Source organism: Agelaius tricolor, unplaced genomic scaffold, assembly GCF_023055355.1.
Source record: "Agelaius tricolor isolate 1412-34295 unplaced genomic scaffold, bAgeTri1.0.p SCAF_1, whole genome shotgun sequence".
In the NCBI taxonomy this organism is placed as follows: Eukaryota; Metazoa; Chordata; class Aves; order Passeriformes; family Icteridae; genus Agelaius; species Agelaius tricolor.
In genome coordinates, this window is record NW_027269261.1 from 15,456,140 (window position 1) to 15,473,346 (window position 17,207).

General features: G+C 41.3%; 1 protein-coding gene across 4 annotated transcripts in view; it reads right to left on the minus strand.

Moving 5' to 3' along the window:
- Window positions 1–2,450: 2,450 nt before the first annotated feature.
- Window positions 2,451–17,207, minus strand: part of PELI1 (pellino E3 ubiquitin protein ligase 1) — a 42,860-nt gene continuing 28,103 nt past the window's right edge. For all 4 annotated transcript variants that reach the window (XM_071424667.1, XM_071424648.1, XM_071424638.1 and 1 more), the window contains 6 exons: window positions 10,291–10,432; window positions 9,919–10,048; window positions 8,303–8,404; window positions 6,122–6,319; window positions 5,821–6,009; window positions 2,451–4,867 (listed from right to left, as the gene is read on the minus strand). In XM_071424667.1, the coding sequence (XP_071280768.1) occupies window positions 4,301–4,867; window positions 5,821–6,009; window positions 6,122–6,319; window positions 8,303–8,404; window positions 9,919–10,048; window positions 10,291–10,361 (1,257 nt within the window). In that variant the 5' untranslated portion in view covers window positions 10,362–10,432 and the 3' untranslated portion in view covers window positions 2,451–4,300. The remainder of the gene's footprint in view (window positions 4,868–5,820; window positions 6,010–6,121; window positions 6,320–8,302; window positions 8,405–9,918; window positions 10,049–10,290; window positions 10,433–17,207) is intronic.

A 17,207-nucleotide genomic window follows, 5' to 3' on the forward strand; every position in this document is an offset into this window, starting at 1 on the left:
TACTGCCTCCCAACAGCACAGTGATGTAAAGCTGTTCTCCAGGAGGAAATGGGAGACTGAGCTCCTGCTGCTGGCCTGAAAGCAGCACCTGGGGAGGGGCAGGACTGCTGCTGGCCCTGCAGAGGAGACACTTGCCAAGGATCCCTGGTCCAAGTCACAGGAACCATCACAGCTCCTGCAGAGATGCTTTCCTAGATCTTCTTTACAGTATGCACAACACTGCAGGTAAAAGTGATCTGCCACAGTCACAAAAGAGCCTTAGAAACTGCATTTCTAGGATGATCACAGCCCTTATGTTAAAGCCAAGTGCTACAATTAAAAATAGACGAGCTCTACCAGTGTTTTTACAGAAAGGGATGAGCCAAGACAAGGACCACGAAATCTGGTCTAATTCAACAGCAACCAGGCCTAATCCAGGCTGAAAGACAGCATGCAAGTAGCTGTAGGCATGAGGGTAGATTTATATTGCAAAACTGGAAATGTATTTTTAGAATTGAGCCTAGAAAGTGTCACTTCAGGAGGAGATCAAGCATGTCATGGCAGGATCACTATGGGATTTGCAGAGCACCTTCCAACACAGGAGTCTCCTGAGGTGACTTCATGTTAAACTGTCCAGAAGACCAGGCTCATTCCTGCAGGTGTAACAAGCCCTGCACAGCTGGGATGAGAAGGCCTCATCCCCAGCCTGCACCACACTGCTCAGGGCCACACCAGGCACTCCTGGGGCTGCTCCAACCCAGTGGCCAAGTCAGCAAAGGAACCACAGCACTCCATTCTCCCCAGGAGAGCCACAGCAACCTCCCTGTCTATGCTCCTGCCCTCCTGCCAGCACCCTGCACTGCCCCACTTCTGCTTGGGGAAAAAACACAAAAACAAAACAAAAGGGCTTTATTAGCCAGCTGCTGCTTTCTGGCAGTGTTAAATCCATGCAATTTCCTACAGCTGAAAGGCAAATTAGTTCATTAAATCACCTGCTTTACACATTGCACTGCCCAGATCAGGGCAGCCACACACAAACCAGAAAACCGGCTGCTCATATCCAAAGGCACTTCTGCAGAGCTTCACTGAACTTTAAGACTAGAAAAGTACCCACACTTAATGTGATTTTCCCACTGAATCCCTTATACCTGCAGTGGTATCCCAGGGAACAGTCCTGTCCCATCTGCTGCTTGCATCACCATTGCTTCTTGCCAGTCCAGCAAACCTTTAAAAGCAGGTGAAGGCCACAGATCTCACCTGGAGCTGGTCTTTGCAGCTGCAAGGGGCTGCTTTAGGCTGTCACAAGTAGAGCTGTGATTGTCTTAAAACCAGCAAGGTGCCACCTCTTGCAGCACAAAACTTGTTCAAAAGGATTGGCCTTAAAGTTCAGAGCGCTTCAGCCATCTGTTTGAGTACTTTTAATCTGAAATTCACTTTACCATTTACAGAGGACTATTGCAATCATTTATCAAAGAACAGAAGCCTGGGGGTACTCAAACAGGGTACCAGAGCTAGAGATGCTGTTGTTGATGATGGAACTTGCTCCTCAAACTACTCAAACATTGCTATTTCTGCCTTTGACGGGAGGACTTCCCTGTCTCAAGTGTTTGAATGCCCATGTTCCACCCTTCTAAAAATGGGATTAAACAAGCCCAAATTGGGTGAAGAAAAGTACAAACCAGGCAGAATTTGCAATGGGGGCAATGTGGGGCAGACTGAAGAGTGACCTTAGCCTAACACTCCCCAGAGACACAGCCAGTTCTGCTCAGATACCTTTGTCTTGGATGTCTTTTTTTTGAGGGGGTGAGGAGTGGGGTAGAGAAGTACAGTGTAAGCATAATGTACCATCGTAAATGGGGTAGGGCTTTAATAAGGGCTGCACATTGGGCATGACCCTCTCTTCTTCCCCTCTGCAGTTGGGTGTGCCTGTACCAAATTGCACCCCTGGCTCTGCATCAGCCTCCAGCTGGGCCTCCAACAGCACTTCCCATATTCCTCCTACCATCCCATGCTCCATCTGTGCTCACAGTTCAGCTCTGTGTTACTCATACTGCTTTGTAGCTTTCATCGTGTTCTTTTCTGGTTTTTCATGTTCCTGTAGTCAACAAGATCAGGACCAGAGAAATGTCAATTTGATTTTGTGGAAGACAGAATCAAGAGCTCTTTGTAATTTTAAAACTTAGTTCAGTTTTTGCTTACACTTCAGTATTTGTAACTTACTCATTTAACTGTGTCATTTAAACAGCAATCTCACCTTTAACACAGAGTTAAATATAAAACACATTGAGAGGACACATCTGAAAGGAGCCGTTCAAAGCCATTACCAGGGAAAACGTCCAAAGTCTTTACAGCTGCTGCTTCTCTGTGCTCTTAATCCATATGTGCAGAACAGAGGTGACACCTGAGATGACAACAGAAGGGCCATCTCCAGCCCTTTCCCATCTCCTGGAAACAAAGCCACAATCCCAGAATTTCTGTTTTTGAAAAGTGTTTACTCACGTAGTTTAAATAAATTAATTTGCAAATAAAAATTAAAACTACAGTATACTATAGTTTGAATAAGATGATTAGAACAACTACAATACAGGGATTTCTTGCTGCATAAGTTTCATTACTTAATGCATATAATCTGGAAAATGTCAAAATCAGTTATATTTCTATGGAAAGGGAGTAACAGCAGTTACTTGTACATGACAGCTAACTGAACTTATAGTACAGGTTTCCTGACACATGCATTTCCTGAGTGAACCAAACAATATATACCATTTCTTTTTAAAAATGGAGAAATAATTGACAGTCAAAGTAAGTAATTCATGACATCTAAGCAACAAAGGTCTCTTTAAACAAAGAAAATTTTAGAACACCTTCAAAGAAAAACAAAAGCTAAAGCTTTGCTATAAAGTACAGAAATTTTCTTACTGTCAATTATACAGTACATATTTAAAAAAAATGTACAAAGCTGGCCAAAAAAGCTCAAATCAATGCTAAAAAGGTCAGGTTGCCATGAAACACAGTGGGCTGGCAGCAGAGTTGCATGTAGTACACTGGTCTTTTCTGGTGGATACAGAGGGGAAGGAGGGGGAGGAAGAGGAGAGCAGACAGAGCCCACAGCAGCATCTCACAGTGAGGGTCTGAGCCCAGCCCAGTCCCAGCTCTCCCAACAGACTGCCAGCTGTGCCCAGCTGCCCGAGGATGCAGGGACACATCTCCTGGCTACCAGGCTCCACCTGTTCCTTGTGTGGCCCAGATGAGCACCTGGCAGAGGGACAAAGGCCAGGCCTGAGGCCCCCCCATCACTCAGCAGCTGGGAGGCTGTTGAGCATCCAGCTGACAAACCCCTCTCAGGCTGGGACTGTGGCCAGGTCACAAACTGCTCCCCACACACATGCCCAGATACATCCACCTCTCCCCTGTCCCGGCCCCCCACCCCCAAACAGCAAGGAACAGAACAAGCCTCATCTTTCCGATCTGTTCATGTTTAACATTGGAAAAACCCTCACAAATGTCACTAATGCTAAATAAAGAGAAGTGTTAGCGTGAAGGGAGAAAAAAATCCTTAATCTAGACTAAGTTGCATATTCGAAGAGTCTGGTAAATATTCTTCTCGAAACCAGATCTTAAGTACAGTCCTACCAAAAAGACAATTTAAGGAGTCCTTCTTAGCTACCTTTCAACATGGTTAAAGCACAACTTTATGCCATCATAATTTGCATTAGCTTTGTTTAAAAAGCATTTTAACTATTCTAAGAACTCAGTAATTTAGATTAAAAGATTTTTCTACCATTTTCATCCCACGTTCTTCTCCATCCAGAACTACTCTACATATCCAATTGCTGGATGTAAACACACTATGACCATGCTACTCTCTAAACATTCTAAATATTTTCAATAATAAAGATAAATAGAAAAGAGTTAATATACATGTTATATTTTACAATGTTTGCATCCAAGCTGTAAACTAATGTTCTTTGAACTATTTACCCTCCATATACAAAAAGAATGAAACACCTTTCAAACACTGTGGGCATGTGATTCAAAAACCATTAAACTGAAGGCATTGAAGTTCACTCTACAACACTTCCTTCACCTCTTCAGAAGTAGTTATTAACCAAAAAAAGCAGGAGGTCTCCCCCTTCTCCCCCCATTTCTTCTATTTCCAGACTTTCTCAATAAAGAGGGATTTAGCTGTTGTAACAAAAAAACCAAAAAATTCTTCATCTTAATGCAAACCAGCAAAGCCCAGAGAATACGAAAAACAGTTGGTTTAAAAATGAGAATCGCTTAGCTTATCAGTTTACTGCAGTCCTTGGGAACACCTGTGTTAGTCGAGAGGCCCTTGGAAAATGAGCCTGATGTAACCCTGCTCACCAGCCAGCTGATGCGCACAGAAGGGACAGGCTGCATGAAAAGTGTGAGTACCATGAGGAAGAGGAATTTGGGACCAATATGCAGTTGTCTTTTCTGAGCACACGTGTCCACAGGGGCTGAATGCATGAGTTGGAGGTCCGGCATCCACATAAAATCCCGCTTCACACCCGAGCCACAGAGGCACGTAGGGGCCGACGGAGCGGCACATGGGGCACTCGCGGTCCTTGCCGTCCCTCTCCTCTTTGTTCCCCCAGTTGTGGTAGCCATGCACGTGGCCGCAGTTCAGGTACACCCACGGCTGCTTTTCGTCTACAACATCTTTTCTCTTCATGCTGGGGAAGGCCAGGGTGTTGAAGCCCACGGGGCACTGGGGCCTGGCTGCGTTGATCTCCTGCCTCAGAGCCTCCAGGTGCTTGACGGTGGGCGTGCGCGCCAGCCCCTCGGCCGTGCGCCACAGCAGCGTCGCCCCGCACAGGTCGATCAGGGAGCCGTCCTGCAGCTGGTTCGTCTCGTTCTCAACCTTGACATGGACACAGACACCGAGAGCCGTCACCTAAGGGGCTCTGAAGAGTAACAACGTGCACTTCCACAATACTAATCTGCCTGGAAGACCCATCAAAGTTTCAAGCAGCTTCTGACTGTGTCCACAAGACACCCATAGAGAGCCCAGTATCAGCTTCTCTCTGCCCTCCTTTTTTTGGAAAAACCCCACCCCAGCATTTTAAGAGATTAAAGTGTGCATTAAAATAGACCACACTGAGTCAAGAAAAGCTCCTCTCCCATCTTAACAACTCTCTATTCCATCCCTATAGCACTCTCAACTACGTTACTTGAAATGCCTCAAGGAGTACCACAAGACTGTTTTAGTCCTCCATCATATTTTAGACTTTTATTAAAGCACCCCTTAACACGTGGCTTTCCCCTTCTCCCATTAGCACTCCTAGCTAAATATGCTGCATAAAATGTTCAATGTAGCATTTCTTTTTGCTGAAACATCCCAGGTCATACTGAACCCAAATATCTCCTGGAAATGTCACCGATGCTTTGCAAACAAAAGGAGGAGGGAAAACTCAGAATGCCAACATGGAAATGAATATCCATTAAAATTATATCTATTTTTCATTATTCTATAAAAAAGGAAAAGTGGGAAAAGCATAAACTAACAAGGGAGAATTGGGAAAATACTAGTAGAATGTGCAGGAGAGCTTGCAGAAATACAGAGTAGACTGGAAACTCAGTTTAGGAGAGCAGCCTAGATGTGCAATTAAGTACTAGTTTGCAGATAGACTCAGTCATTCATGTTCATCAAGACACCTTTGTGCACCCAGACAAACACATAAGAGGCAGTGTAACTAATTGCAGAGGTGACAACTACGTGGAATTCCAGCAGATTCCAGCTCTATGCCCAAACTATACCCCTAATGGCTGCACCATTTTAAACAGGTTGCATCAAACACTGGTCACTCCTCTCACCATTTTCCCCCTCTGTTGAGCTGATCTGGTTTCACGGAGGCTGAACACATTCCCACACACAGAAATCTCTCTCCACACCCCTGGCTTGGAGTCTTCTGTGAATCCATTACGAGGATGCATAACAAGAACTCCATTTGTTGTTAGTCCATCCATTTGCCCATCTGATGTCTTCCACTTTGCAGCTTTCTCCTAAAAGAAATCACATCAATGAGCACCTTTGATTTGGCTGGAGTTATGAATTATTAAAAAAAATAAGCGTGCAATGAACTTATAGTGGAAAAAAGAAAGAGAATTCCCTTACCCCAAGAAAAATGTTTTTTGAGGAGTCAAATCCTGCAGCATATATTCTTGCTGTAAAGGGAGGGTTACGTTCACATATGATTCTGCAGGCAAACCTTGATATTGTGCTCTGCACAGACTGTGTATCTGAATTACTCTGACTCCCAGGAACTGTATCTGTTACTACAAAGTCTATAGGACTCTCTGTTGACCGACCAATCTGGAAAAGTATTGAAAAAAAAAAAACTGGTCAGAAGTTTGTCTTTGGGTCTAGGACTATTTAAATTCAAAGTAAGTAAAAGCAATGATACAAAAATCATGACATTACAGTTTAAAGCATTCCTGTCCACCAGTCTATCAATTTAGGTTTCTAAAGCCTCATCTGAATTGATGAATTTTTCTGCCTCCAAATGATCAAAGTTATTCTGAAAGCTGGGTACAGCCAAATGAAGGAAGGAGAAATAAAATGATGCAATTAAGTCAGTTCTGAGATGATTTCTCATTGAAGGCCTTTTCATCAGAGAGGTTACACTCAGGTCAGGCAGACCAGCTGCAGGAGCACCAAAAGAGCCAGGGAGCAGCAGTTAGAGGGAAGAACAGTGACATGCAGTCACTTTGTATGCCCAGAACACTCTGAACAGTGCCAGACTAAGTCAAGGTATGTATGAAAATCAGATTATGTGAGCTGTCTCTTCAGCTCTGGTGGGCACCAAGAAGCAGCAAACCTTTTGTCAAAGACCGGGGACCAGGTGGCCGTGGCAGAGAGGGGCTACATTTACACACTCAGAACACAAGAATGGAACATCTGACTACAATCAGGTTTTGCTGCTAGCTGCACCTCCTTTTCTGGCTGCAGGGAACTGTGAGTCTTGCAGTCCCACACAACTGTACTGAGTTTGATGAAACTGCATAAGTGTCCCTGCTTTTCCAGTCAACTCATCTTTCGTCACAAAGAGGAAAAGTAATAACCCTTTCCCAAACATCCATACAGCTGGGTTTAAAGCCCCCTTACACACTACTACTCACTCATTTCCAGAGCTCTCAGGCTCTTTGAAAATAGGTGATTATATTAAGACTGATTTACTGTTGAGCAAGAGACCCAAAAGCTTGAGGTGCTTTTTGTTGAGGGCTGGAGAGCTTACATGAGACTAAAACTGCTTTGTCAGAATCTATTTTTCTACTGCTTCTTAGGCAGGATAACCCATGAGTAAACGGGGACTGCCAGGGGCAATTTCAGAGCAGCACACATGCCAGAGCATGCCTGAAGAGAGAACACTCACACAAACAATAGCTTATGCTGCAGTGATTTCATTACAGTCCTTTTGCTCTTGTTGTATTTGCAGTTGCAAAGCAGCTTCCTCCACCACTTCCCAACACCTCCCACCTCCTTAGATCCTGCAGTGGCGTCACAGCTAAATGCTGTGACAGCAAAACTCCTTGTTATAAACTAGTGGCAACAATGAGGGGGAAAAAAAAACTACAGAAGATCACAGTCTGGGAATCAGAGAGAACAAAGCCCACATTAAAAAGAACCCCAAAACAAACCCCTTCCTTTTGAGAAAAACAGGAAACAATTAAAAGATATGAGGGCACACCACAGCTGCAGATGTGTTTGTGGTCCCTTCTCATACACACAGGAACTGCAGCAAAGTTGTTTTGAACTGCCAACATCAGCACTGAAGGCTCCTCTCTTCACATCCCCCAGTGCTTTGGACATTTCTGGGTTTGCTTAAAAAAGTTCAGAGTATTTTTCATATTAGTTGTGCCAAAAGCTTTCCTATGTTTCCACACTGTATTTCTTCTACCCTGTCTCCAACTGACTGATCCCAAATCCCTTTGTAAATGCCAGAAGCAAAGTTCTAAGTTCTTGAAGAGAAAGGTGCCCTTTATTCTTCATTTTGCAAGGAGGGACTAGAGACAGATTATGTGACTTGCAGGGCAGCAAAGGCAAAACCATAATCTTGTGCATTAGTCACAAAACCCCCCAACTTTCACCTTTGCCCAAGTCTTTTAAAAGAGATGTACAGACACACAGCCCTGTTCACAGGATGGCCCTGGGAATGAACTGAATTAAATGGCTCTGAATGGTGAGTGCAGAAACTGACACACAAACTTTTGAGTCTGAGAGAAAAAGGCTGCTGAGAGGATGCCTTGTTTGAAACTACCAAAAATGAGAACACACTTACACATTTACTTCACGTACCTGGAACATATCTGTGTTGCTGTCATGAGTATATTCAACTACTACAGTCTGGGCCCGAGACAAAGTGTAAGATATGCTGTGTTGGTCCTTATTACTTATTGCCTATGGAAAAATGCCAAATGTTATTGAACCAGTGCACAACAATTCTACAGAATACAGCAGCAGACAATACATATATATATATATATATATATATATAACATCAGCCTCTTCTGCTAATTAAGGCATTAGGGCAGATGGTTGTTAATGACACACCTACAGTTAAACTTCACAAAATCCAGTCCTGGCCACTAAAAAAAAGCTGCAGGATTGATTCAGCAACAGACCAAACTGGTCTCTTCACCACATGCTGCAACTAAATAAACATAACCAGGGCATATTATTAGTCATGTTTTGTACTAAAGCAACACTGGTCTGAACACAAAAGCACAAAACAACCAAATGCAATGGCTAAAACTTAATGTAACACCTTCATGGCCATCTCAGAGTGAACTTGGCCAACAGCAAAATGAGGACAAAAACTTAGAGACTTCATTCTAAAACCAGGATTTGAATTAATACTAAGATCAGTAATGACCGATTTAAGATACATAGATAAAAAAGTGGTGGTAAATAGGGTAAAAGGGAGAAACTCAACATAGGTTGCAGAAGTTGTAGCAAAGGTTTCAGTTGGTTAGTCTAGATGTTCTTTCTGCAATTACCTACTAGGGAACTAACCAACACTTCTAAAAGTGCTGCTAAACAGCATTTACCAGACCATAAAGAATTTGCAAAAATAAATGTTCTTTTCATAGATCTACTATGAATATAGCTTTACTACAAGAATTTTGGTAGAAAAATGCTTCTGATTTCAGAATACTTTATACCATTCCCTGAATTTAAGGTCAAGACCCTTAAGTGTCTAGGTATTCTGGGAGTCAAGCACTTAACACTACCATATTTGTTTAAAGGCCTGATCTTGTCACTGACAGTTTCTAAACAAGCACTAAGCATCCTCAAATTCCATCGTTTAGTAGAAATGCTCCATTAGTTATTGAACACAATTGCACACGCACTTGAATAGCCACAATATTTCATGGTAATACCTTAGCGATGATGTATTAGTTTTGGCATACACTGGTGAAACACAGTTCAACTTCAGGGCCTAAGCCCTTCCTTTTCTGCTTCTTAATGGGAACTGATTACAAGCCCTATGAAACATACCCTGCAAAACCCACCTGTCCTGATCCCTAGGGAACTCCTACCCACTGGATGGAGCACCAAGTGCACGTGCAGCTTTGGCAAGGATCATTTAAAAGTCAGCTGCACATGAAGCAAAATTAGTCCTAAAAGCAGTGAGTACAAACCCACAAAGTCTAGAACAGCTGACTAGCCTGTGCCCAGAACATTCATGTTTCAAAACTAACCTTTTTTTCCTGGCTATAGCAAGGACTACACACTGAATCTTCTTTGCTGAATTGTTTCCTGCTAACCCTGACAGGTACTAAAAAACTTTGGATAAACACAAAGCATTCTTTTCACAGCCAGATAGTTATGCTGTTTAAACCATTTCCTAACAGCTCTTTATATGGCACAAGGAAAAATCAGACAGACTTGAAGGGAGAAATGGAGCTTACCTTTGCTGCTTGAGGGGTACAGGCAATGTGCACAGTGCTAGGTTTCACCCCATTTGCCTTGGGCCTTTTAAACAAAGCAAACCTACTTTTCCTTCTCCCTCTATCTCCATTTGGGAGAGACCCATTGTACCTGTCAAAAAGCACAGAAAAAGAATCAAGTCCATCATTCCTGTATTACTTAGTTTCTCATGAGATACAGACCCACAAGAACTTTCATTCTAAGCATCAAGTATTCTCAATTAGCATAGTGTTACTAATTACAGATTTTCAATTAATCACATTTAAATCCAAGAATTGATTAACACAGTACTGAAACATGTCCACAGGATTACAGCATAGAAAACCCTCAGAATCTTACACACTAACACTTACCCCAATACAATCAATTCACCATATTTGACTGGTGCTTTGGATGGATGATTTTCTTGATCAGGAGAAAACATGAGCTTAGCTAATGACTTCTCAAACTTCAGGTCACTGATCAAGAGTTGTGGCACACTTTTTTCATTATTTCCTGTAAAAATAAAACCAAAATTAAAGTGTAAGAGAAAATATTCTACTCCAATGACACAAACTTGCACACCAACTAGATACTGCAGGTACAATATTTTGTTTTCCATGTTTTGATTTTGCCTGAAATAATTTTCAAAAACACATATATAAAGCCACATGAATTAAGGTTGAATTGCTTTGAAGAAGTGCGAGACCACCAAAAAAATGCATTTATAAAATTGCACTACAGCCTTAAAACATTCACACTTGTTTTGCTCCATGTTAGTTTTTAGAATAAATGATACATAGCTTCATTTATTATATTTCATTCAGCTGTTGAGAAATAGAGCCAGAGAGGGATTAAATTTAAAGAAAAAAAATACAAACCCACAAAGCAAGACCAACCAATTAGCAAAAGTTTTCATGTGAAGTGTCTAATTCAGAGCTTTCTAAGAAGTTTCTGCATTTGCAGATGGAAGGAAGTTGTATGACAATTCGATAAAAAGCCTGCCATAAAAGTTTAGGGTATTCATTGTGATTGTTCATGTTTAGCCAGAGACAGAAGTGATATAAACATCTGTTTGAAGGAGGTTTCCTGAGGGAGTTCCATGTAACTCCTAATGAAAACAGTCCTGAAGCACATTTTTTACTCAGACTTCTGCTTTGAGGAACAGTTCATATTGTATTTTTACAGCTTCTCATTAGTAGCATTTCCAGACACTTTTGACCTATGCAGCTGATCTCTGACCTTCCTCTAGAGAAAGCCTCAAACAGGCTCTCATCAGCTTTATTCTTTAGCAAGCAAGTGCTCTGCTGGGTAGGCTTTCTTTGACAGAAATAGGAAAATTCCCTTGGTCCTTCCAGGTGAATTTTCATACCAACTCAAAGAGCTGCTAATCTTTTTTAGTACTGATGGTTAACATTCTGCCTTCTGTGCAAATGCACTTTTTGACCCACACAGCACTTTTTGAATCCTGTCATCAACTTTGATCACAACTACAGTGCTGTATCTCCACTTTCTTCTACCTTGACTAGACCATGGTTATTAGCAGAAAAGATGTCATCATGCAGATATAATCTATCCCCATGTTATGTTGTAAGAACAGAGAAAAAGATGTGGCAGTGCTTGACAGCCTGTTCACATTTGTTCAGGAGCTCATGCAAAGATCCCTTTACTGACCTTATCTCTCCCAGTCTTTGCTCCTTCACAGAGAAGCTTGGCTTTCAACATGTTTTCTCAAATCTCCAAGTTCCTATTCAGCATGCATATGTTGATTGCCATTGGCAATCAGCTCAGTGTTGGAGATTTCATAGTGCTTGAAACAGGTTAACTGCAGCCTGTCTTTGTGGCTAGCGCACACAATATAATCACAACAGTACCCTGACCCCCTGAGAGATGAATGCATTGCAACAAACCTGATTTGCTCAACACTGTTGTGAAGTGTCTGTGTCCCATCTCCAGAAGAGTGACACCAAGCTCTTTCTGCTGCCTGGGAAGCAGTGAGCACTTTCACTCAGCAGCTGTCCTGGCTCATGCCTTAGGGTACCCATTGCTCAGCTGGTGCTGAAAGTGCATTTTACTGCTCCAGCAGTCTCCCTCTGTCCCACAGGAACAGTGGCACTGGTGCTGTTCACTGTTGACTGAGAGAGTCAAGGAATATAGTTTGCTCAAAGCCCTTCTGGATTGCTGACCCAAGTGCAGCAGTAACTCCCCTGGGATTGTGAGGTTACTCACTGTTGTAGGTTTGGCCTTTAGAATTCTAAAATGAAGACATTAAAGCAAACTTATCCCATGAAAATGTAACCTTAAATGATGTCAGTAGTCACAACACATTGAAGTGGAGACTGCCCCATTTGATAAAGAGAGCCCTACAATATTAACTCTTTTCACATTTTTCATGTCTTCCAGGGCCCTCCTTACCTCCTGGCATCACACCCCACTTTGGAGCACCACTCTCAAGCTATGTGCCTGTGAATACACCTCAGGGCTGCTTTTCTGACATTAATATTGAACTACATAGATCCTAGTGCTTAATAGTGCTCAGTTCTTTAGACACATTTCCTTTCTGAAGTATTTCTACTTTTGAAATGAGTATAAATCTTCATGATTTATCTATATATAAAAATAAAGATATATTTTCTATGAAGTATTTTTACAATCAACATCAGCATTTCTTGTTTTATGTTAAGATCTTCTTGCATTATACTTGCTTGTACAGGTGTCTTCTGAGAGATCTCATCTTCTCATCTCCACCCCACATGATTAACCTATTTACTACTTGAATATTGATCTCCTGAACTGCCTCCCCCCTGCAATTCAGTCTTCTTCACATACAACTAATTTCATCTTGGCCAACAGTTGTCCTCTGCCTTCACATTTAAAATCTCACAAGAAATACTGCCATGAAACTACAGCAGTGCCTGTAAGGAAACAGCATAGAACTAAGAAACATCATGCCACAATAACCAAAGATTTAAATAGTATAAACCCCATATTACAGTATTAAAGAGCTAATTCTTTCACTTAGAGAAAGTGGGAAGGCAAACATTTAAAATAACTTTAGCCATTAGTATAAGAACAGGTTTGGTACAGCTTCTCCTCTTTTTCTGTTCATCCAAGGGAACAATTTTAACGGAAAACTAAAAAAAATACATGTCTGAGTAAACTTCAAAGCCTCAGGAAAATAACATGTGAACAGTTAAAGGAGACTCTAATGTGGTACCTGCACAAGTGACCAGAGAACTGTGCAGAAACAATAAAAGGGGTCAGCAGTTCCCAGGGACAGACTTCAGCAATACAAGGAGTTATACAGAAATTCTCAGTACAAGGAAAGATGTCCAACATCTATTGCTCAGTTCCTCCTTAAAACATTTTCTTTTGCTTTACATTTAAAAAAATCCACTCAAGTTTACTTCGCGTGTGATGGAAATCCACTTCTTACTAAACTTAAGGAAGGCTTGAGTGTTAGAAATCTAGAGCCATCATTAATAACACAGCCTGCTCATCCCCTTTCAAAAGTCTGGCTGAAATGTTTGAACTGCATTTTTTTTCAAATACATCTCAGAAACTTTATGAGCTTCACACAAATTTCACAACTACTACACCCCCAGATTACTTCAACTCAAGTACATACAAGATTCAGTATTCCTACAAAAATAATCAGTCCAACATACACACTACTTCTCATCCAGTGTGATTGGCCTGGTGCACTGTACCCAAAGGGAAAATATTTTTGTCCCCAGAAATAACAAAGACCAATTATATCTTTCCAGTGAGGTCCTGAAGATCAGTCCAAGGGAAATTTCATGTCTGTGAATAAAACTCAAGTGCTGTCCCACTGGAGATGAGCCTAATCTGCCATGGGATAACATCTCCACTCCTGAAATAGTGCAGGCTTATGAATCATTTAAAGCTGAGTGAAGAACTTACTTGAAGGAAAACTGTTGAGTAGAAGAAAAGGATCCACCAAAATATATAATGGGCCTTCTCTTGTAGTGTAACCTAACCAGTTTTTATTTCTAGAGTACTACTTTTCTTCAAAAAGTTAGGAACGGCTAATTAAAAAGACAAATTGGCTCTGAAGGGCCAGTATATAGCTAAGGAACCAACAGTTTGAGCAAAATACCCACAAATTACATTTTTGCTGCTTCTTGCAGCAGCATTTCCAGACATCAGTGGAACAGGCTTCATTGGAGAAAGCTCTGAACAACAGACTCTTCTAAACTCATCCAAGAACATTCAACACTGATAAGGAATAAGATGTCAATTACAAGATTCCATCTCACCCAATGTTCTTCCAAAAATGATAGAACTGGCAGCAGCAAACATTTCATGTCAAGATCTCTGCTTCTGCTAAAGAGACGAGACCAAAGCCTGAAAATGCTTATCTTTGCATAGTCCTGCGCTATGGATTTGAAAAGACTGAGAGCAAAGCAACTTGCATGGCTAAAGGCAAGCACAACTGTTTGCAGTTAGCCCCAAATCACAATGGGTGCCAGGTAAAATTCTTCAGTGTCAAAAATAGGAAACTGGAACAGGAAGAACTCATGCACAGGTAATATTTTTATTCTCAACACTGGTTCCTCTGGGAGCAACAGAAAGTTCAACACTCAATACTAGCACATGCAACTGTTTTGAAGGACTGGAAAGTGACAAGAACTGAACTGAGAGAAGCACTTAAAATTTGTTAGAGTAATGCAAGTCTGGTTTCTGACAAGCCTTCCTGCTCTCTAGTACTCACTAAAGCCACAGAAGGCAAAGACTGCTACAGTTGAGAAAGCAAGCCACACACTTCTGACTCCATTCCAGTAGAAGGAAAAGTCATTGTAGTCTCTCCTGTCTGATGCAAACACTGGTCCCTGCATCCAGGAAGACCTCCCAAACAATACTTCAGAGTAGGTGAGGTTAAGAGCTCCATTTCCTTGAGCACATCATTTTCCATGGGGGACAGAGACAGATGAATTTTGGTTGGTTTTGAACTATCAGCTCTAGCTTAACCAGCCATTTGCAACCATTCAGCTGCCTCTCCTGGCCATGAGAGTCACTTGCAACCAGTCTTTAGTTGCTTCAGCAAGTCTTCAGATTTTGTTTGCAGTAAGGCACAGCACCTTGTGAATTAAGTTTGCTATTTTGTAGACCAAGTACAGCTTCTGGAATTTTAGCAAGAACAGCAGCATCTTAATGGTTAAAATGGGGTGGGGGAGGGGAGAATATAAATTCAATGAGCCCAGGCAGAGATTCATTAAACACTCGGCTGAAAGCTAAAAATACTAGAATAAAAGTCTCTTTGTAATAAATTACCGTCATTTTCTAAACACAGAGCCAGCATTATAGGCTGCTAGCAACTGTAGCTAGTGCCAGACTAGCCCTTTTCTAAAATACTGCACAGAAAACCACTTACACAGTATAGAAAGAAGTCCTCTGTCAACGAATATATTAAAATAAAAATATGCTGATTCAGATGCAAAAAATGGGAACTTCCCCCTCCCTTTTTATAATATTATATTTATATTCTATATCTATATATTTTAAGGTTTGGATTTTTTTTCTTTTAGAAATAAAGCACAAGACATTTCATCTATTGATGGTTTTATTTTTTTTTTACTATTTGCAGTTCTGCACTGACTACCCTTGAAGTTCTCACATACAGCTCTTCCCTGAGCAATTCTGTGCTAAAGCAGAGGGAATGGGGACAAAATGGAATCTAGTCCTTTTGACAGGTGTGCAGTGGCAAAACAAGTGGCAACAAACAAGCTACAACACAGAAAATCCTGATTAGCTATCATGGAAGGGAGAAACCCTCAGTCCACAAAGCCTATGCAATCTCCATCCTTGGAGATCAGCTGCATGTGGCTCTGAACAGCCGGATCAAAGGCAGCCCAGTCCCATTTTGAGTCCAGGGACTGAATCAGACAACCTTCCAGCCTAAATTATTCCAGGAATACAATTAATTTTAAGAAGTCCACACAATTCTATCAAGCAACTGGAATACGCACTCGAAGTGCACTTTTGACCAGCTAGACATAAATTATAAGTAACTCCATTACCAATGAAACAAGATTTTGTCCTTACCCCTCAAGATTTACATGTTAGTGTCTACAGCTTTATTTGGATTTAAAACCCCCTACTGCAAACAAACAATTCACATTGAATAGTGTGACAATACCTGATAATACACAAGTAGAACCTAAGTTTGCCAATATTCACTTACACATTTAAGCTCTTTATCACTCCAGTTTCCACTAGGCAAGTCTGTGACTGCAAGATCAGAAACCAAAATCCTCTGAATACACATACAGTATTTCAGCACTGCATATTCTCTTCTATGGTTACATCTCACCACTTCAAAGGAAAAAATCTTGATTTCCAGACTTAGACAACCAGAATACTAAAGTTAAGTCACTGAGAGACACAAACAAGCTGTACAGAATTCTAGTCTCAAGATGAAGGTATCTGCAAGCATTGAAAGAGGAGGCAATAGGTAATCAGAGAGAAGGAAAAAAAAAAAAAGAAAGAAACAAGCAAAAGCACCACCAACAAAAAACTACCAAACCCCAAAAAACCAAAAAAACCCACGCATACACAAAAAAAAAAAACACCCAAACCCAAAACCCCACAGTAACTCCCAGCAGACCGACTGCTTGTTTGAGTATGTGTTCCCACCAAGCCCAGCTTGCCAGGTTTCACAAACAATATCAATAATGTTACTGATCTGCACTGGTACAAGCAACAAGGAATCAGGTCCTTGCATCACTGTTTCTGAAAGCTGAGACAAAGGTTGAGAAATCACTTCTACGTGATGGGTGAAGAAATGTTCACCACTGGAAAGTTATTCTCCTTTAACTGTTTTTCCTATAAATAGTTTTGCAAGCTGGGTAAAGAGAACATATGTTTATCTACCAATTTTAACACTTCTCCCAGTTTTCAATAAAACAAGCTCACGTTTCCTTCCCACACACACCTGCAATTTTACCACCATTAGGTTTTAGACTCCACTTTTGAGATTAGCCACATTCTGTATACAGCTTGCATCCTTCACTACAGATGCACAGGAAAGTTATAGTGATGCATCTGTTAGTGCAATTTAAATGCCTATCACTTTAGATCAATAGCCATACACTACCTTTTTTAGAAAGGAAATTTAATTTTCTTATTTCTAGAAAAGGGAGTTTTTCAGTGTCAAAATCCCCAAGAATAAGCCTTGGGAGCATGGAGAATCAGTCCAGCCTTTTGCTTTAGTATGGCTTATTATTTCCTTAGTCTATACTGTACACCTTTTCCTTTGTAACTCAGAATA